This window comes from Emydura macquarii, unplaced genomic scaffold (assembly GCF_026122565.2).
Source record: "Emydura macquarii macquarii isolate MOO-44397 ecotype Brisbane River unplaced genomic scaffold, CSIRO-AGI_Emac_v2 contig_1483, whole genome shotgun sequence".
NCBI classification, from domain to species: Eukaryota; Metazoa; Chordata; order Testudines; family Chelidae; genus Emydura; species Emydura macquarii.
The window spans coordinates 7,903,858-7,924,663 of record NW_027131620.1 but is presented as its reverse complement, the minus strand read 5'-3'; the positions used below and the strand labels follow the sequence as shown (position 1 = coordinate 7,924,663).

Sequence of the window (20,806 nt, the reverse complement as noted above, 5' to 3'; positions counted from 1 at the left end):
AGAGATCGGGGCTGAAAATACACTAATGTTGCCTGTTCTGCTTTTTTTTTTTAAACACAAGATTGTTCCCCCAAAGCCCATTTTGCCTGCACAAGTTTGTGACCCAAAAATTTGGTTGTTCCCTCATGCGTTTTTGCACACACTGCAGGGACACTGGCCTAATTATAAGCATGGTCAATTGCATGTACAACAAAGAGCAGAAAATTGGCAGCCAGCTTACTGCAGGCCCAACATTCAGTCCCAGAGCCACAAAATATAGAAAAGTCAGGATAAGTTTTCATTGCAGGATATTGACAGTGTTCATGGACAGAACTCAAATGGCTTAACATCCAAACCTTGAGAGAATTTCCTTGTATTACATTGTTGCGTTTTTAATTCTTTTACTTAATCTTTCAATCTGTTAGCAACAGAGTGAACTAACCACAGTTATGTGACAGGGAAGAGGTATACATTTTAATAGTTGAAAATGAGATGCTGAAGTAGAAAAACAACCATTTTCTCCTGTGAACCATCCAAAAGAGAGATGCTTTTGTTACTATACAAAGGCTGTGAAGTAAAAAGAAAATAGGTAATTTGTTTTAAATAAGGGAAAGGTGCTGGATTAAGTTCTCTAATTATCTGTCACACAGGCAGTAGCATGCTTCCCCACGATGTCTGACCTGGAGGGAACATCTTTGGGGTGAAAAGATAACAATCTCTATTCAGATCCTTGAGGTGGGCTAGCAGGCAAGTGCTGCCCTGCTTAGGCTCCGTCTACACTGCTGGTGAGAGCATGTAGGGGATGTTAACCACACGCCGCAGGGTAAAACAGGCTGCCTCTGATTCTGCACAGCTGCATGCAACCCCACCTGTCAGTGAAAGGCTCTGCTAGGGTTTGGGAGGAGGGGAGAGGCAGTAGGGAACAGCTCAGTAGCAGGGAGCTTGCTGGACCTGTTCCGTGCTGCTTTCCCCCTTCCAGAGACTTTCCTTCCTGTTTGCCTCTTTCCTTGAGACAGGGAAAAGCTCCAGCAGAAGGGGAGGCCAGAGAATACTACGTTGCTAAAAATAGCATTGTAGAGGGGAGGCAGTGCTTGGGTGAGTAGGGTACATGCTGGGTATGTACCCACAGAGTCCAGTCCTCCAAAAACTACGTTTAACATTTGAATTGGCACTTTTGAACCTCTTGCTGACAGCAGCCAACTTCTTGACAAACTACATCATTTTTAGCTTTGGCAACAAGGGAACCACAGAGGGAAACCCTTTGTGAAACATTGCAAGCATATTCCAGCACTCTTTACAACTAGCTTTACAATCAGGAGAGGACTTTAATGCCTGAAAATATAAATATATATGAAGTTTCCATAGCACAAAACTAATCTTTCAAAAAGAGCCAAAGCAATATCAAAATTGTCTTGTAATCTGATATAAAGCTTCACTTTCCAGCTACATTAATGCCACCAGCTAAAGGATAAGAAAAATTATGGTTTAAATTAAAATCATTGTCTGTTTCACAGATGTATAGATTATAAGGCTAGGAGGAACCATTACGATCACTTCATCTGATCTCATGTATAATACAGGCCATAGGATTTAACCCAGTAATACCTCCATCGAGCCCAGTAAGTCCTAGTTGCTCTAGCATACATCTTTAGAAAGATGTATGATCTTGATTTAAAGACTTCAACTGATGGAAAATATACCATGTTATTGGATATGTTTCACTTGTTAATTTCCCTCACAGTTAAAATAAAAAAATGCACATTATTTCCAAATAGTTTATTTTCTAACTTCAACCTTCATCAAGTGGATCTTTTTATGCCTTTCTCTATTTTTTGTTCACATTTTCTAAGGAGAACAATTTTGGATTCATTTTAAGTCTCTTTTAAAATAGCCTTCTTCTCTGATAAAGTCTCTCTCTGACATTTAAATTCTTGCTCATTTAAACTTTGCAGCTCAAAAGCCCTGTTCTTTTTCCCCCTCCAGTTTGTGCTTAGTGAAAAATGCTTCTTGCCATGTGAACTTGCAGTTTTCTGTGCTGAGTAATAAGTAAAATATTTGTTTCTGCACCACTTGAACAAAAAGGGCTCATTACATTAGACTTTTTTCCCTTTAGTGATGGCACTATCTGTTCAGCACTTCAATAGATCACATTATGATTGTAAATAAATTGGAAAACCAGTAGTAGAAGATATTGTAAATCCCATTCCTGTTGTAAAGCTGTCTTTTAATAATTCCTATCAAAATGCTGCATTTCCAATCCTGTGCTATGCATCAATTGTTCCTACACAGCAATAAACTTGCAGAGCCAATTTTTTTTAACTAGTTAGATGAACAAAATGCAAATGCAATAGTACACTGACTTATGTGTACAATTACTCAGATTCCATGCGTACACTGGGTAAATTCTCATACAAATACACCTAAAGTAGTCATCTGTTCATGAAACTGCCTATTTGCATGCATACTCATGGCAATTATGCATGCAAATTAAGTAGCTAATATATTTAAAACCCTCTCATTTAACAAATAAAGGCTGTGACAGGTTTGGAATAAAACAATTTAGTGTTGAACGATATACAGTGGATTGTATATGGATCAGTCTAATATCAGCAACTTGCAATCATTTTCAGAACAAGATTAAGCTCTACCTATTGTAAGAGAGTTGAGACTCCACTGCTAAAATAAACGGTCATCAAAATCCCTGAATGACTAATAGATGGGTTCCAGGATCCAGCCTTTTGGCTTGAACCAAACAAAACTTCTGATCATTGTTAAAGGCAAAGAATATAGTTTTCTCATCTAAAATAATATGCATCCTCAAAGGCTAAAGTGCTGTAAAATGTTTTGTGTCCGCATGGTCTCCTTATTGGTGGGTTAGCACAGCCATTTAGAGTCCCCAGAATACTGACCGTGGCCTGCGCTCCTTTTAACAGAACCAGCTGTATTTATTACTGTAAGAGGGTACAGATGCAGCTCCCCTCATGTTGCTAGTACAAACCATTTCCCCTCTCTCCTTGAGCTCGGAAATGAGCATTTTGAACTTCCTCTCTGAGATACTTTCTGAGACGGGTCCTTCCTATTCCTCAGGAGTCCCAACTTTCTAGTGGCTGTGTGTGGATTTCTCTTACAAAGGCACATTACCTACATATTATTCTCAGTTGTGCCCTTCAGACCCTTAGGCTTTTAAGTTGCTTTCTGTGAAGTACCTCTTCTTCCATATTGTTTTGGGCCAATGATGTTGACAGCTTCAAAAAATTACTTCATATCAAACCAGATAATGGTAGCTTCCTCTCTGCAGCTGTTAACATCAACTCTTCACAGTAAATACATTTAGAATCCCTGCCCTGGTGCGAAATTGATTGACCTATTCACAGAGGGGAAGATATTCTAAAACTTAAAAGCCAGTTAGTTACTGGGGGTTGGATTCCTAACTCCCATGTATGGAAAATCTCTCCAGGAAACAACATATAGTTTTCAGAAGAAAAACCCAGTATTTTCATTGATATTCTAGGTCTGGTGTACACTTAAAACTTTTATATCAGTTAGTGGTGTGAGTCTTTGCCGACATAGCTGTACAGTTAAAAGCCCTAGTCTAGACAGTGATACTGGTATAAAGGTGCCTTATACCAGTATAGCTTCCTTCAGTTCCCAAACTGGAATAAATTATACACGTATGAGCATTCTTATGCTGGTAAACCCTGTTGGTGCTAGGTAGGAACTTTACCATTTCAACTATACCAGCAGAGTTAAAGAAGCAAAACTTAAATATAGATTAGTCCTTATTCTCCTCCTAGCTGTATCCATTATATGTTCAGGACGTGCTATAAAGTGTCATTTTTGGTGGCCACTATCTATTTTTTGGCTGTTCTGCCTCTAGTGTATCTTACAAAACATTTGTTCTAGGGGCATTAGATCACATCCTTCGCTTTGTTGCCTTTCATTGAAACTGAGTTGTAACGTTAACTTAAGGGTAGGGAGGAAGAATGTACTTTCCCACTGATGGTGGTAGAAGACACTGGTTGACAGTCATGTCTACGTACTTGGCTTTTATCCCCAAACTCTTTCTCACTTAGGAAAAAATCAATTAAACAATTATTGTATGTTATCTTGGTAAATTCTCCTCCCCACTCAGGCTATTGTTATGAAATTAAGGCTACCTTGGATTCCCAGTGTTTTAGGCTTATATGATGACTAGATATTTGGATGCAGCTTTGTCTCTGAAGTGATGGCACAAGCAATTCCTTCCTCAAGCATACTTTAAAATGCTTTTTGTATCAAGCGCACTTTATGATGAGTCATTTTGGTGACATCTGAGATAATCAAGAGACTGACATATTTTAATATAAATGCATGGATATTAGTCTGTTTTACTGGGTAAACACCTTAAGGCTTAATTGTTGCCCTGAGTAAAGGGAAGAGTATCACTGAACAGTCCAGGAAGCCGGTTGTAACCTGTATCCTGGTATGTACCTGTAGCATATGTTTCTTCCAGCGTGCTGGGATAGCTACATTAGGAAGTGTGTGGAGGTGGGGAGTGGAGTCAAAGCTCTACCTAGTCCCTTCCCCATCTGCCCACCCCCAGAAGGAGTGGGGAATATAGTGGAGTGGCTCCAGGTAGTGGGTGTGAAAGGGTGCCTCACTCCCCTTTATTCCCTTGCACAGTGGTACGAGCCCAACCATAATTCAGCTCTTAGTGCCCATGGTCATGTTGGCTAACATGAATTAAAATTACCTACATGGCCATTTTGTGTTCAGTCATGTTATATCAAGTTTTGGCTGTATTAAGCATATTCAAGTTTGCCCGAGTGGCTTGCAGAGGAATTTTTTTCCAAAACTGTTTTGATTTCATCCCCAATGCTAGAGGCACATGTGGATTAAAAATAGCCTAACAACTTACCTCCAGAGAACAAAACAAATAGAATAGCTGGCTTGCAAAGATATCACTGCTTTAAACTATAATCTGTCGTAAGGTTACATACCTGAAAGGAGTGCTGCTTTTTCTGCCTTTGGCTTATTATTCTTGTGGATGGGGGGAACTGGGGTGTTTGTGAGGGGAAGGTGTCTCAGAAGATACCTCACTTACAAAAATGAGTAGAAAAGACAAGATCAGAAATTTTACATTTTTGCGAGCATCGTAATTTAATTCTACATTATGTCAATATGAAGTATGTTAAGTGTGTTACTTCACCTAAGGTGAAAACGACTTGGAAATAGGGTTTTTTAATTGACTCTAATATAGCCAGAGTTGGGACTCTGCCAGGCAATCCCTGTACTGTTCAGTAAGGAGATCACAATGCCACTCCTAATGGAAGGGCATCATCAGTCCTTGGCACAGTTGTTTCTCTGGTTTTCCAAACTCCTTTTGTCTTTGTTGCTGCTTTTGACATGGACCAGGATGAGTAGTGGTGCCTCCCCAGATCACATCAGGACTCAGCTACCTGTCTCCTACTTTCAGAACCTGAAAACATCAAATTATATGAGTCCAAGGTCATGACTGCACATTGTATTCATTTCATTTCTCTCCCATATGCCACTTTCTTTTTAGTAAAACAACGAGAGTCCCGTGGCACCTTAAAGACTAACAGATTTATTTGGGCATAAGCTTTCGTGGGCAGAAACCCACTTCATCAGATGCCAATTTATTTTTAATATTCACTATTTTCCTGCCACCACCTGGCCTGAACTTCTTACTCAAGCAAACCTCTCATTGAACTCAATCTCCCATGGAAATAAACTAATTTAAATGAGTGGCAGTCTTTCCTGAGTACGGAATTCAGAGCTGGGTGTCTGGGTTTGGAAGGCATATGCCTCTTGGCTTTGTTTTCCCTCCTCCTGTACATTTAATTTGTTGTTCCTATGCTTTCACATATTTGATGCCTGCTTGACAATTTTATTGTGTGCTGTGCTGTCCCTCCTCAGCAATCACACCTTCCTGTATCTCATTTTCTGCCCACAATAACGCAGCTCACATCTGATATTCATCTCCTTTTACTAGAGGTTCTATTGTCCCCTTGATATGCACATGTGACTCCCATGGCTGTCAATAGAATTACACGTGTGCATCAAGGGGAGACAGATCCCCTGTGTACTAAGTTCTTCTCATTATCTTGGCACAGTCAGTTCTGTAGGTGTCTGCTCCTCTGAGCCTTTTATTCTCTTGAGTGTTGTGTAGTGTAGCAAGTTGGTTCTCAGGATCAGCAGTCTTGCTCTTGTGGTGTTTAGCAAGTTAATTTAATGTGCACGTGTTACGTTCTTGAATATCTTCATCCAGACAAAATCACATATTGTAGTGTTCACACATCAGATAATAGATCTTCCTATTTCCTTTTTTATACAGTAGTCTTCATAACTAGTTCCCCACAAAAGACTGGAAGTGAAGTGGAGTGGGGTGGGGAGAGGGAGAAAGGAAGATGATACAAAATATAGTCAGTAAAGCTGAGAGAGGCCCCCTGAAATTGCACACTATCAATCTTTGCTGTAACCCATAGATTCAAACAATTGATGGCAGTTCAATAGCTACAAACAACTTAACCATACAACTCCATTTTCCTAAAGATGTGAAGGATCACCTTTTCATGGTCCCTTTAAAATTAACTACTTCTTAAGACGAACGGAGGTAAAAGCAGCTAATTTGGTTCCAAAACTTACTAAAGAAATTTGGGGTAGGGAATTGAGGTAAAGGGTGGGGGGGAGAATCAGACACTATCGCTTGCATTGTCTATACTATATCTGTATTCTCCTTTCCAGATCACTTGATCCCTCTGAGAACAGTAAATGTGGCCCTTAGAGAGCCAGGGTAAAGAACAGATCACACAAGTCAGAGTTATACATCCCTCAATGGAAACTATTCCAAACAGATTAACTCACACAACAAAGAGAACCTCCAGTCCCAGGCAGTTATTTCTCAAGTATAGAGTCAGTGGCCACTATTTAGAAATGAAGGTTGGCAAACATGAATTAAATTGGATATGAAAGAGACCAGGCTTTGCAAGCAGTGTAATGGTGCACAAATTGTGAAACAGTGGGGCACAGCACTCTTCCAGATCCAAAATGCAAGGAGGTTCGAGAGATTTTCTCAAGTTGTTGGGAAGAACAGAAGACTGTGAAAAGCAAAGAAGAAAAATGACCTGTTACTTTAGGGAATATATGTGTTTTTAAAAGAAGCACAAGTAGATTCAGAAAAAATTACAATTTGCCACCAGATTAGAAATCATCTCTAACCATATGGGTGGGGGGTGTGAATCTGCTCTGCCTTTTCTTCATAATGAATTGTGGTGTTAGACTTATTTTGGTAATATATCGTAGTACTGCAACTGGTAACTTTTTTTTTATGTGCAGTTGAACTGCATGCACAAAAAAAGAATAACTACAACTGGATGTGTGGTTCAAGCTGACTGAAAATAATAAATGACACTAAGTCCTTATAATTGCTTTACATTTTCAAAATACTGTACGAACTTTAACTCACTGGAGGGAGGCTCTCAAGCCCTGATTATGATTTAATTCTAGTTTTACAGCAGGTTAACTCCAGTAAGTGGAGTGAATGCTAATTTACACTGCTCTCAGATCTGAATTAGGCCACATGTCAGTTTTCCTTAATTAAGTAAATAAGGGCCTTGTTTTGAGCTGGGCCCCTTCAGCCCAGCTGCGCATTGGCCTAAGACTTTTCGTTAAATACCTGTTTTCAGAACTGGTTTCGCACAAACTACTCTGATCACAGGAATGCACATATCTATTTCATTCAATCCTCCCCTCTCTACCATAAACTTAACTAGAAAAAACATAGGATCTACACTGCCTGTAGACCTGTATCTCCAGAAAAATACAGAACAGATGAAACCTCAGAATACCTGAATAAATAGTAATGTGTTTATCCCTTTGTCTGTCTTTCTCATGTAGTCTCTTCTCTTTTGGAATTTCTGAAGTGGCCATTACCCCATTATCTACCTGTACCTTTATAACAATTTTTCCACTTTCAAAATATCTTAAATTCACTACAAGCATTCACTCTCCCGGCTTTGCAGTCAGCAGTGGCTTTGGTCAGGGAAGATATTCCAATCTGGAACTGGTGCTGCAATTTCTTTTGGGAACCTTAGGTTTTTCCCCCATTTTCTTGTAGAGAACATTACATGGTGGTACATAAATCTGAGCTAGGACAAGTTAACCTAATATTTTTTCAGATGCAAACTTGACTTCTGCGAACACAACTGTATGGTGTGTGTGTGTTTGTTTGTTTTTCTTTACACAGAGCAGATGCATTTAAAGTGGCCCTAAACTTTTGTTGCAGATGACCACACTACATTGTCCTTCAGTTTCAAATACCGCCTACCTTTGCTGCACCAGAGGAATTAAGTGGCTCTGGCATTAAACTACTAGTCAACTTGTGTTTGGAAGATATTCATCTCTACCCAGACCAAAGGCAATTGTGCCTAGCTACACTGAGTGAAACTTACAAACACAAGCGACCTCCTTTAAATACCCATGGTTTGGTAATGCTCAGTAAGTATCAGTCATTCCCTTAATGAAGTCCGTTGGGGCTCCTGCTTAGAGTCTGGTGGCTCCCCTGGTGATGATTTCATCTTGTTAGTCTCCTGTCTTCACTTCCCCAAAGGATGCCGCTTAGACACAGCAAGCCCTGCATCTAGTGCCATGCACACAGGGAAAGCGGGGCACCTCCTGCGGGGTGCAGCAGCGGCTGGCTCTCTGCGCGCCTGTAAAGCTGCCTAGGTGCCAGCCTTGCCTGGCTCGGAGAAGTGGAAGGAGGCTGGTGAAGTGTGGTCCTGGCTCTTGGCTGCTGCTGCCCGGCGGTGTGAGGCGCAGGCTGAGGCGTTGCTGCTGCTGCTGCTGCTCCTTTAAGGCTGCCTGTCACTCCGAGCCGTATGGGCCGGGCTTGAGGGGCGGGGACTTGCCAGAACCGCAGCGAGAGCGCTTCACCTGCAGTTCAGAGCGGGCGAGCGGAAGGGGGGGACGGGGAGCCGGCGAGTTGATTTAGGGAGCGGGGGAGGAAAGAAGGGGGCGGGGGGGGGGAGGAGGAAAGAGGGCCGCTGCTGGGACTGCACAGCCAGGCTGGAGGGAGGCGGCCCGGGCGCTGGGCGAGCAGCGAGGAGGAGTCCCAGCCTGGAGTGCGAGCGCAGCCGGGGCAATGACAGCTGGCTCCGGAATGCTACTTCTGCTGCTGCTGCCCTTCTGGGGCTCCGCCAGGGTAAGTTGGGTGCCCGGCTCCCGTGCCGCGGAGTGGCCCGGAGGATGCAGCTGGGACGCAGGGGCTCGCCAGGGGTGCGCCTGCCTCCCTCGGCCATGGGGGGGCTGGGGAGGGGAAGGGGGGTATTGCCTTTGAGAAGAGGCGTGCAGCTCCGAGATCTTTACCTCCCCCCCCCCACACACACGGATCTATCTGCATACAGCTGGAGCGGGGTGTGTGTGTGTGTGTGTGGGGGGGGGGCTATCCAGGCACAGAACTGCCCGCAGCTAGAGAATCTCCCCCCCCCCCACACACACACATCCATAGGATCTCACACGTCCCTCTGTGTGTGTGTGTGTGTGTGTGTGTGTGTGTGTGTGTGTGTGCGATTTCATGTTTGCAGAAAGTGGCAGCGCGCACGTTATTTCATCTCTTGTTGCAGAGTGTGTCTGTGTGTGTCTGTGTGTGTGCAACAATGTCATCTGTGTCTCAGGCTGGAGCGAACACACACACACACACACACACACACACACTGGCGCGCGCGCATTCACGCGGTTCTCCCGAGCCATTCCTAGGCACCGGCGGACAAAACCTTCTGTGCGGAGAGGCTACGTGGGAACCCAGAGGGTCTGTCTGGCCCGGGCGGTGCGGTCCCCAGTCACTTACAGCTGGGTGCAGCCCAGTTCTTCCGCTGGCCGGAGGAGGAGGTGTGTGGGGGGGAGGGAAAGGATCTATTTTACTTTTACAATAACGTTCCGGCTCTGTTTTTAAAGGTACCAAAGACGCAGGAACTTCCGAGCTGTGGCTCAAACTGTGACTTTCACCCCCCTCACCCCCTCAGCATTTCCCCCTCCCGGTTTGTGCCTGGGTCTTGCAGCTGATCAGGAGAGAGAGTAAAAGCCAGGCAGTCTGGAGTAGCAGAGACTAAAATCACCCTGGAGCAGCAGCCTTCAACTTCTGAGTTTGGTGGCTTGGGTAGATAGATTGATGACAGCAGCTCCCTGACAGCGTGTGCTGCATCCCCTTGTTATGGCAGTGCTTTGCTTCATTTAAAACCTGCCAGTGGATGGCATGAAATGGATTGTGGCAGCGGAGTCTGGGGGGGGAGAAGGGGGGAGAATTGACAAAACTTGTAGAAGATTCTTAATATGGGTTTCCTACGGTAAACTTTTGAATGGCCTGTGTTTGCGTTGGGTAGCCATAATGAGCTTCACTGTATTGGTGAGGGTACGCTGAAATAGGCTTCATTGTGTACTCCGGATCTGCAAAACACAGCTCGTTTATCTGAGTTGTGGTGTCTTTTTAATGCATGGTTGCAGTGTGCTCTGTAATGGAGTCTTTTGAATAGAACCTCATGGGTGTGTGGTACAAATCCATAGAAGTAGTTCCTTTGCCTGCACGGTAGCTACTTTTTGACTATATAATTTACTGTATACTTTAAGTGGGCCTCGTCTGTCCTACGGGCTAATGGCTTGAAAAGTTTGTTCTTGATGTCTTAATGCAATCATATCCAAGAGAGCGACAAGCAAATGGAACCCCTAGATTATACTGTGTATCTTTGATATGTTTTATTCGTTGTTGCATTCTTAGAAGTTGATTGGAAAATGTTGCTGTTGTTTTTGTGTAGGGCTTGTTCTATAAATCAGAGACTTTGTTTGTTTGTCAGGCTGAGCCCTGGTGTGGCAAGTGTAATCTGTGGGAAATTTCCACGTCCCAATTATCAAGCCTGAAGGGGGGGAGTGGAAGGGGTGTACCAGTAAAACCCTGGCATCCTCTCGTGTATAGCAGCACTAGCGGGCACACAAATGGGCGATTTTAAATTCAAAAGCTATTATCTTCAGTCAGACCCTTTTGAAATGTTTCCTAATTGCAACATCTTGCCGGAGACAGTCAGAGTCCACAGAGCTGCTGCTTTCTTGCACTTCCCATACAGTAGCTGGCATCCGTCTCCCAAGCGTGATATCTAGCAGAGATTACATTGGCTTTCTTTCTGCTTAGTAAGCTCATCTGAAAGGACAAGCTTTTTTTTTTTTTTTTTTAAATGCAGCTTTCTCTCAGTTCATAATTATTTTAAAATCCACCTGAGTGGAGCTTATCTCATTTCCTGGCTTGAGGGGCTCTGTCTGTGTGGGATTATGTGTCTGTGTTTTGATGCAAACCCTTCCTGAATTAAAAGTTACATGTTCTCTGGGTATCTGATTAGTTTGTCTTTAGCCCTGATCAGTGTGACCCTAGAGCCCTCTGGATTCTTCCTATGTAAAATCTGTGTCCATTAAATAATGCTCTGGAGAGAGCTTCTTTTTGCCCCTGAGTTTGAGGCATCCCTTGCCTCTGCATTTAATTGTAGATAACTAGCTAAGGAGCTTTCTGGAGGAGATGCCCTGACCAGTGTTTGATACATTGGCGGAAGCTGAGTAGGGACAGCTATCCAGAAGCCAGAGAGCATCACATCGTCCTTTTCCCCACTAGGTTATGGGTAATCCTGGCTGGGTGCTGGGAGCATCGCATCTGGACACCAGTCTCTGGTTTATCTGTGTCTCTGCAAAGCAGAGTGAAGGAATGAGAAAGTTCCTTGCAGCAGACAAGTTTTCATGCAACACTTTCGCTTTAAGGCAGGCAGGTTTTTGACTGGGTGATGCTAATAGACCGCCTGTCTTGGGGCAGCAGATGTGGGCCCATCCTTAGGGGTCCGTTATATATTAACCTTTGTATGCATGTTCTTGTATTTCAGGCTTGCATGCACCCTCACTCCCTGCCAGGTGGCTACTGCTCCGCAATTCTGCCCTGATTTGCTAGGCGAAGTGCCTAGTGCTAAACGTCTGAAATGCAAAGCAGCCGCACACTGTAGCTTAACTGGAACTTCAAGAGATTTTCAAGGGGTGGGATGGACTTGGTGGGCAGGTTAATTAATTGTCAAATTCAGATGGGTGTTCCTCTTTCCAGTTCTTGCTGAATTATTTTTATCACATTCCGTCCTGGCAGTGTGGGGCCCCTTAACAATAGCAAAATTCCCACTGATTTTAAGGTTGCACAATCAGGCCCTAAGGTGCCTTCAGTATAGGAGCACTGTTGTTGATGAATTGCTGATCCTCCCTGCCCCCTTTTAATCATACCCAGTAAACCAGGCTTCCTATGAATAACAATTCCTTATTGTAGTTCATGCCACTATTTTCTGTCCAGTTTAATTTTTCTAATGCAGTCTGGATCCACTCGTATAGACTTCTTGCCACGTTCACAGGACCAATCTCTTATTGCACACCCCTTTGTAGGTTCCCCTGCGTCCCAACAGCTGAACAAAAACATGGCAATAACAAAACAAAACAATAACAAAAGTCACGTTGTTGTTTCCCTTGTTCCGTTCTCTGCAGGCACACAATGGGGATCTTACAGTCAGACCCACTTGCAAGCCTGGCTTTTCAGAAGAAGATTACACAGCTTTGGTTTCTCAAAATATCATGGAAGGGCAGAAGTTACTCAAAGGTAAGTGGAATGAAATGATTTGATGCTGCAGTGAGAATCTTTTATGCTCATTCTTTTTTTTGTGGGGGAGAAGAGTTTAGAGATGTGAGAGGCAGAAGGCCAGAATTTTCTGCTTTTGCTGGTGAAATTATCCATAGAATAATGTTTCTAGGAGGATGAAGCATGAAGTGATTTACCTGAGTAGTAGTAGTTTCTGAATTACAGATGAATCATTCCACGTCCACATATTGTCTGACTCTAGTGAGTTATTGGAATACAGTACATGACGTCATCCCTTTCACCTCTTAATCTCCCACTCCCCACCCCGTCACAGGAACTTTATATTTGATTTCTACGGAGTATTTTTGTGTATGAAATTCAAAGATCCTTAAATTATCCCTGCTTTGAAATGCATGATAAAGCAGACGTTATTGTTGGAAATGTGGTAAACAAGCCTACAGACATTCTGTTCACAAATGTGGCATTCATTTTCATTACTGCCCCACTGACAACATGAAAACACAAGCAGGAAGAAACTACCAATTAGCTTTATAGTAATTGCAGGATTATAACCACTTTTGTGATTGTAAACTCAAAACCATCTTCATAATCCCAATGACAATAGATCATCCTGTGTATTGATCTATTTCCCTTTCAAGTTAAAATAATTAAACTTTATATTTGCATGATACAGGAAATGTATCCTTGTTTTCCTGCTGTCGGAATTTTTTAAGACAAAAAATGACACCTCTCTACATTATCATATTGGTAATCTCTAACAGACGCTATAGCAGGTTTGAAATCGCAATACACAGCAATCGGGGTTCGATGTTTTATACTGAATGGATTGAAAAGCCAGTGTTACTTTTTCACCAGTTTGTTTTCTCACTTTTGTGGCCTTTTTCCACAGTATTGTGGGAATTCCAGTATGGTGGGGGATTATATCCCTTTGATCCCCCTCTCCCACAACACAAATAGCTGACACTAGCTCTACCACCTTGGATTCATTAGAGAGAGATACAGGATTGCTGTAGTTCTCTTTCTGGCTTCATCATCTGGAACTGAGCATTTTGCGTCAATTATATAACCCTTTTATCTCCCCCTGGTCTGGCAATCAGTTTAGTTTTTCAGCCTAGCTGTCTTAGTTCCGCTGTTCAGGAATTCACCTGGCTGACCCTGGCATCAATTAGCAGATTTTTTTTAACTTTATTATTTTTAATTTGAAGGGTAACTATACAGAAACATCACATAGACAAATCCAGAAATACCATAACTCATTAAGTAATAGAGAAATGCTACCAGGTGTTTACATAATTAATGTTCTTTTTTTCCCCCCGCTACCCGGACTGTAGGATTTTGCTGATCAGTCTGTGAGCTGAGCATTTAGATTTCAGCTCTTTGACTATGGGAACTAATTTTGATTTACAGTGTTACCCAAATATTTATCCCTACTTTTCATCTTACTAAATAATAACGTCATTAGTCTGCTACTTTGGAGGAGTATTTATGAAAATTTGGTGTTGATGAATTGTGCTGCATATTGTGTAGGTGGACAACAGGATGGAGCAGAAGGTCTGTTTAGAAGAGTTCAAATTATTGCCAGCTAAGCCAATGGAGTAGTTTTCATCTCATTTAAATGACAGATGTAATCTTTAAATAAATATGAAATTATTATTTATGCAGTCTAGTTGATTTGAATAAAAACATGGTATATAATTAACCCTGGTTTTGTCCTTTAGAGTCCAGTTGAGCTCCCCCTACAGTCATGGCAAAATTTTGATTAACTTGGAGGAGAATTGGATCTCAATATGTTATTTAAATATATATGTAGACCATATATATATATATATATATACACACACACACACACACACCATATGTAAAATGTGTGCCATGTGACAATGCCAGGTGTTAAGTCAGTTGTGGAGCATTTTTCAACTGAAGGATAGAGAAAAAAGTGCAAATGTTGTTTGCCAATAGTTAAAGTATCTTTTTTACACCTTGGGAATTGTACACTCAAATACATGCTGCTGTTTATCTTAGAGAAACAAATATATCTAATTAATTTGTATAATTGGGGGGAAAAATCTGCTACATAAAATTCCACTTGGTGCTTACGTTACTCTTATGTGTATTCAAACATGCACAATTGGTAGTTTTCCAGTTTTGATTTAATTTTACTTCCTAACACTCTGTCTGCAACATAAAATGTTTACCTCTTTCTTTCCATCTGTATGCAACAATACTTCAGCCCCAAAATGGGTTCATGTTGCTTATATTAATGTGTTTGATGGATTGGCATATGTACGGTTTCACACTATCTAACCAAGCAAAGCTTTGCTGCCAGCTACCACCAAATTGTCAACAGTATTCAGCAATTCCTCTTCAGGCTTAGTGGCACTGTTTGCATGAGAGAGGCATGTAGGATTTGGCCTGCCAAGATTTTTGGGGTTCCAGGGGAAAAGAACTTTTTTTCCTTTTCAAGTTGCTTTCAAAAGATGAAATCCACCGCTGTGACAACCAATGCAAGTTGGATGCGCCATATAAATCCCACTCAGCCCTAGGAAGCAGATTATCAACTGGTGTAGATTGCAGTTGACTCCCCTGGAACGCTGACTGTTTACACCAGCTGAGGATTTGTCCCCAGGGATTTACGTGGTGCCGTGCTGAACCTCAGAACAGGAATGAATTTCAACCAATGTTAATAAGATTCAGTGTTAAGTAGCCTGGAATAGGATTCATTTATTAACACCAGAGAGATGCTAAATACAGCATTTACATGCTAAGCTTTGTAATACCTGGCCCACAAATATATTTATTATGAATACATGTATCAAAATAAGAGTGCTCGTAGCATTCCTCATTTGAATAAACAGATAATGACTACTTATTATTGAGTTATTCCAATGGAAATAGTTTAGGCTTAATTTGACGACAAAAGCTTTCACAGAGTCCTTGTTTTATGATCAGTGTGTCATAAGCTATTAACTATTACTTTGTGCTCATCTTATTTGCCTGAGTCAGCTTTCTAACTTCCTCAAAACATATAGATTCCAGAAGGAGTTATTTGTTACACAGTAATTAACTTGTTTATGATAAATGGATGGAAGAAATGTCATGGCATTTTGTTTTATGTCTCAATGAAAAGCATTTGCATTCTAAAAATTTCATGCTAATTAGGCTTAAAATAGTTTCCCCCAATAGGGCTGCAAATACCGTGCATTGCACCTCATTGCAAATGCTGTAGATGAATATGGGATATTGGCTGATGTGATCTGTAGAGCCAGTAGTTCCTTTAGAAATGCTGTTCCTTCCTCTTTTTATTTCTGGTTATGTGGATGTAATCATGAATATTTTTGTCTGTTTTTGTTTTCAGGATAATAAACTTAGTCTTGATCACTGATGCATGGTAATGTCTAAAATAGGGTGGTTAAAGTATTTTTCCTTAGGCTAAAACGGAACCATCTCAAAGCTGCAGTGTAGCAGAGGACAATTACTGTGCTGGTATCTTTTTCTCTGCTTTGTTAATAATTAATGTTAACTTAAATTGGTGAGAACATCTATCCTGAGGGGCTGGCGGCACTGAGATGCACTGCTACCCTGGAGAATGAGTTCAGGAGCAACCATAGGGGTTTGATCCCTGGGTTGATGGAGATCACATGTATCAGGGTGATGAGCTTTTGGCATTATAGTGCAGGAGGGATGGGTGCTGGTTATAGTGGCTGCATGATTTAAAGGTGACTTGCAAAACTAAATTAAAAAATTGGTCTGGTGTCCTTTTTAATGCTTCTTTATAAAGCTTGAAAGAATGAATTGTGCTTTTTTATTAAAAAAACAAACAAACATCTGGGCTTTTACATTAAAAATTCAGGTCTTGTCTGCACTGAGAAGACTGATGCCTGGGGAACTAGTGAAATGATGACATCACAATTCTAGTCTGTTCAGATTCTTACACAGCATGCACCTCTGTAACATCTGAACACTTCCCAGCAGTGCAATAGGTTTTGTGACTAGCGTCTGTCACGTGTGGCTCTCACAAGAGTCAAGAGATTGAAAGTGGAGCAGTTGTGAAGAAACGGGATTTTTAGCTAATCTGTTTAATGCTCCTTTCTGTTTGTTTTTGTTGTTCACACTTAGTTAACTTCAATGACTTATGCCTTGTCCACATTCAAAAGTGGCACAGATTTACCTGTCCTGGTATAGTTAAAGAGAGAGAAATCCCTTAGTGTGGACACAGTTACACTGGTTTTTTTTTTTTTTTTTTTAAAGTGCTTATACTGGTCTTGCTTATTTCAGTATGGGAAGAGAAATAAGCTGTACCACTACAAGACACCTTTTTATACCAGTATAGCTGGATCCACACTAGTGGTTTGACTGGTGTAAGTATTTTGTTTAAAAAAACCCCAAAAAACCCACACCCCCTAACTGAAATAATTAAACTGATACAAAATCTGTGTGCAGGCCTGGCCTAATTAAAATGTTGGATAAAGTATGTTTTTGTTAAAGGCTCTTTCTTCCCCCCCTTTCCTCCCTCCCCCCCACACACATTCATTTAAGTGTAAGCGCTCCTAATAAATATCCCTAAGACCACCCAAAATGTCTTCTGCAAAACTAGGGAAGATCAGAATCAACATTCCTGAAATTTGCAAGGTAACTATAAAACGAGCAGGGGGGGGGAGAAAAAAAACTTGGCAAACTGTTCAGGTTTCCTTTATGTGTAGTAAAGAAGCAAAAATGAACCAAATTCCCAGTTAAAAAAAATTTGCAGGTCACATTTCAGACCAGCCTCTAATGTGCTTGCTCTGAATGCCTGTGTGTAGATATAATAGACATGGGGAAGAGAAGGTAGGTACTCTGTACTTGTAGACAAAACAAAACCATACCAAGACAAAACACTAATAGGGCTGGTTCATAATTTTTTTATTAAAAAAATGTCAATTTGTCAAAACCCAAAAAGTTTTGTGACAGTATATCCAGTTTCAATTAGCATTTCATCAGGACGCTCATAGGTGAAGTGGGAATCCTGGTTCAAGACCCAGCCCTGCCTGACCCAGACCAGGGAACTTGCATCTTCCACGTCCCAGGTGCCCTAATTATCAGGCTTTTGGTTGTTCTGGGTGGGTCTCTCATAATCTTTCCTTTTGGAGCTGCTCCACTTTGTGTAAATAAATATTAATTGGGCTCGGGGACAGAGACTGAGTCTGTTGTTCCATGGGTTAGATCACTCCCCTCGTGTGTGAGATGAAGGGATTTGAAGGTGTTTCCTACTTCCTAGGTGAGCCTTTTAACCCCTGGGCTATTAGCTGTTCTAGCGTTTGTCTGTCTCTCTTGTTTTTCACACAAAATGTTGAAAGACCACTGTTTTTTGTCCCCGTGTAGAATGGGGAATATTTTTAAACTCTTGAAAATTTTCACGGGATGGGAAAAGCACTTCTTACCCAGCTCTGTAGGGCAGGGTATGCACAGGTCTCCTCTTGGGGAGAGGATGAGAGGGGAAAACACCAACCTCACACAACAGATGTTTGTCATGTTGCTAAGTGCACTACTGGAAGTAGCTCAGAAACCGCAGTGATGGTATAGGAACCTCTATAGAACAGAACCGTATTCTTGGGTTAAATATATAGCGACAAGTATATGCCGAAGGATTTACTGGGCATGATGACAGGGAGTGTGTGTTTAAATGTCTGGTGGCCTTATTGCATGAAAAACATTGTTTTGACAAGAGTAGAATGTTTTCATTAATCATTTCTGCTCTGTTGTCTTAGGGTAGGTCTAAACTGGAGTTAGAGGTGTAATGTGGAGCCTGGGTAGACATACCCACGTTAGCTCTGATTGATAGCAAGGGAGGGGCTAGCCGTCCCAAGTACAATCCTCTCCGGCAACCTAGGTAAATATTCAGGCAGCTAGCTCCTTCTGCCGCTTGCACTGCCATGGCTACACTTCTATTTTTAGTGCACTAGCTCAATCTGGGTTAGCGCAGGTATGTCTGTTTGAGCTGGAAATTACCCTCCAGCTCCAGTGTGTTGTAGGCATCCTCTTGGAGTCTACAAGGCTTTTATCATTGTGTGCCCTGAACGTGAATAGGTGACATACATATATCTCCTGTTAGTCACAGAATTTAATTTAGTGCACTGAAGTCCATTCCACTGTCAATCAAATAATGGATTTTGGTTGCTTTAGTCCAGTTTGAATTCAATTTATATTCATTCCAGGTGCTGGTTTGACTGGTTTAGAAATTAGTGAGCCAGTCAGTCTGGCTGAAGTCCAAAGTTTGGGTCTCCCACGGTCCCTGCCCCTAAATTTCCAGTTCAACTGGCTAAGCTGAGGCCAAAATGAGGGGGAAAGGACATTGAAATATTGCAGTGCTAGCTTTGAGTCAGGGACATGATTCTACCATTTACAGCACTGGCTTTTCAGCTCTCAAAGGACAGTTGTTACTGAATCACAACCCTCTCTAACTCCTGAACTGACTTTACTTGAGGATTTTCGGTCTTGGCTGGGGTTGCTGTATTTCTGCTTAAATCCTTTCTTTAAAAAAAAAAAATTCTCTTTCATCTGTTGCATCTAGCTGCTGTTGGAGAAATAATAAGAACGATAAGGATTGCAGCAGTAATATTTAATGTTTAACATTTAAAGGACTTTGCTTCATAGTGAGGCCGTCCCCAGGCCCTGACCTCCTGTTCTGAGGGGCTCAGATTAATTACTTTTTATCGTAAATGGTTTTATGAATCTGCCCATTGCTGAAAAGCAACTACAAACATGGCGTGTTGGAGGCATTTAAAGCAGTGGTTTTTCTGAGTCTCTCTCTAGAAATAAATAAATACAAATTTGAGTAATGGTTTTTAAAAAATGGAAACAATTGTTTAGCTGAGGCTTTCAGAGTTGTCGCGAATGCTTTATGTTCAAAAAATAAAACTCCATGAATGCAGCATCTCCAAAATCACTCATGTGATTTGAAGTTATCTGTGTGCATTGTGGCCTCCTCTCCGTGGTTTTTGGCTTCTAAAGCTTAGTGGGGAAGAGCGAGTCCTGGCCCAGTGTCAGTCCCTGGAGACATTCTGCTTATGGAGCTGAAGGCAGGTAGAAGGCCTTTAGTGCCACTGGGGATGCATAATTAAAGGCAGCTTCCCACACCACCTTCTGGAAGTGTGGCATTATGCCTTTTTTTCCACTCCCTGCCCTCGGTTCGTACAGAAGGATGCACAGCCATCACCCTGTTTTTTGCCATGTCCCCATGATGTGTCCTGTGCTAGCATGCTAGTGTTTCCAGGAAGCAAAGGGAGGATTACCTGGTCCCCCATTCAGCACGAGCCACAGTCTGTCTTAATGTGTTCAGTTGGGAATTCCACTACTGCTTGTTCAAACTATTCTCAATACCCCATCTGATTTATTGGGACCTTACCTTTTAGTGGACTATGCTGCCTGCTCCCCATTTGGAGTGCCTTTGAATGAAAAGAATACAAGTATAAGTGGGATTAATTGAAGATCATCCATAGTCCTAATAAGTTTTGCATGGTTTTATATTAAAACCTGAAACCAGATGAAAGCCCAGTGGGCCCCAGTACTCTTCCCTACATGTTGAGCAGTCTTCTGTCCTTACATTTTGGGAAAGGGGCTGTCTGTTCACGCCTTCTTTCTTGGTCTAAATGGTGGGCAGCTGGCTGGCCACTTCCCCTCCTGCAGTCTTCAAGGTACATTCCAATAGGCTTGTCCTCTTCCCCTTCAAACCCAAGGTTTTCCAGAAGAAGGTGCCTCCCCACCTATCTTACCTAGGAACTGCTTCTCTGATCCCACAGCTGTCTCTTTTATAGGCATTTCTTTTCACCAGGAGCTTGTTGCAAGTCAGATGCACCACATGAATAGGGAATTCAAGGGAAAGACCCCAGGCAGGAGCCAACACCTTGATTCACTAAACATTTCAGGATGGGAGGCTGCCATTGCATATTATTCATATTGCATATTATTCTTCAGATCATAGTCCTAATATAAAAAAATTGTGTATTGTATATCATTTAACGAGACCAGACTATTTAATAAAAGCCTGCAAGATAAGCCTCTTGTATTGTTAAGCAAATGTTACTTTCCAGTTCAGAGTTTCAAACCAAGTAGCACAAACCTAAGTAAAATCAATTTTGTTCAAATTCTGGGTAAGCAACTGATCCTTATCTGCATGACTTGGCTTTTTCA

The 20,806-nt window shown here is 41.8% G+C and overlaps 1 protein-coding gene and 1 long non-coding RNA gene across 2 annotated transcripts in view; one reads left to right on the top strand and one right to left on the bottom strand.

The window, feature by feature from the left end:
* Positions 1-5,345: 5,345 nt before the first annotated feature.
* LOC137157331 (uncharacterized) lies at positions 5,346-8,536 on the bottom strand. Its single transcript, XR_010921064.1, has 3 exons — positions 8,433-8,536; positions 6,847-7,079; positions 5,346-5,437 (listed from the first exon to the last, which is right to left on the bottom strand). It is a non-coding gene; the product is annotated as an uncharacterized lncRNA (long non-coding RNA).
* A 495-nt stretch (positions 8,537-9,031) lies between these two features.
* CDH4 (cadherin 4) overlaps positions 9,032-20,806 on the top strand; it is a 570,898-nt gene continuing 559,123 nt past the window's right edge. Inside the window, exons 1-2 of the mRNA XM_067554133.1 lie at positions 9,032-9,181; positions 12,529-12,640. Coding sequence (XP_067410234.1) covers positions 9,122-9,181; positions 12,529-12,640 — 172 coding nt within the window. The 5' untranslated portion in view covers positions 9,032-9,121. The remainder of the gene's footprint in view (positions 9,182-12,528; positions 12,641-20,806) is intronic.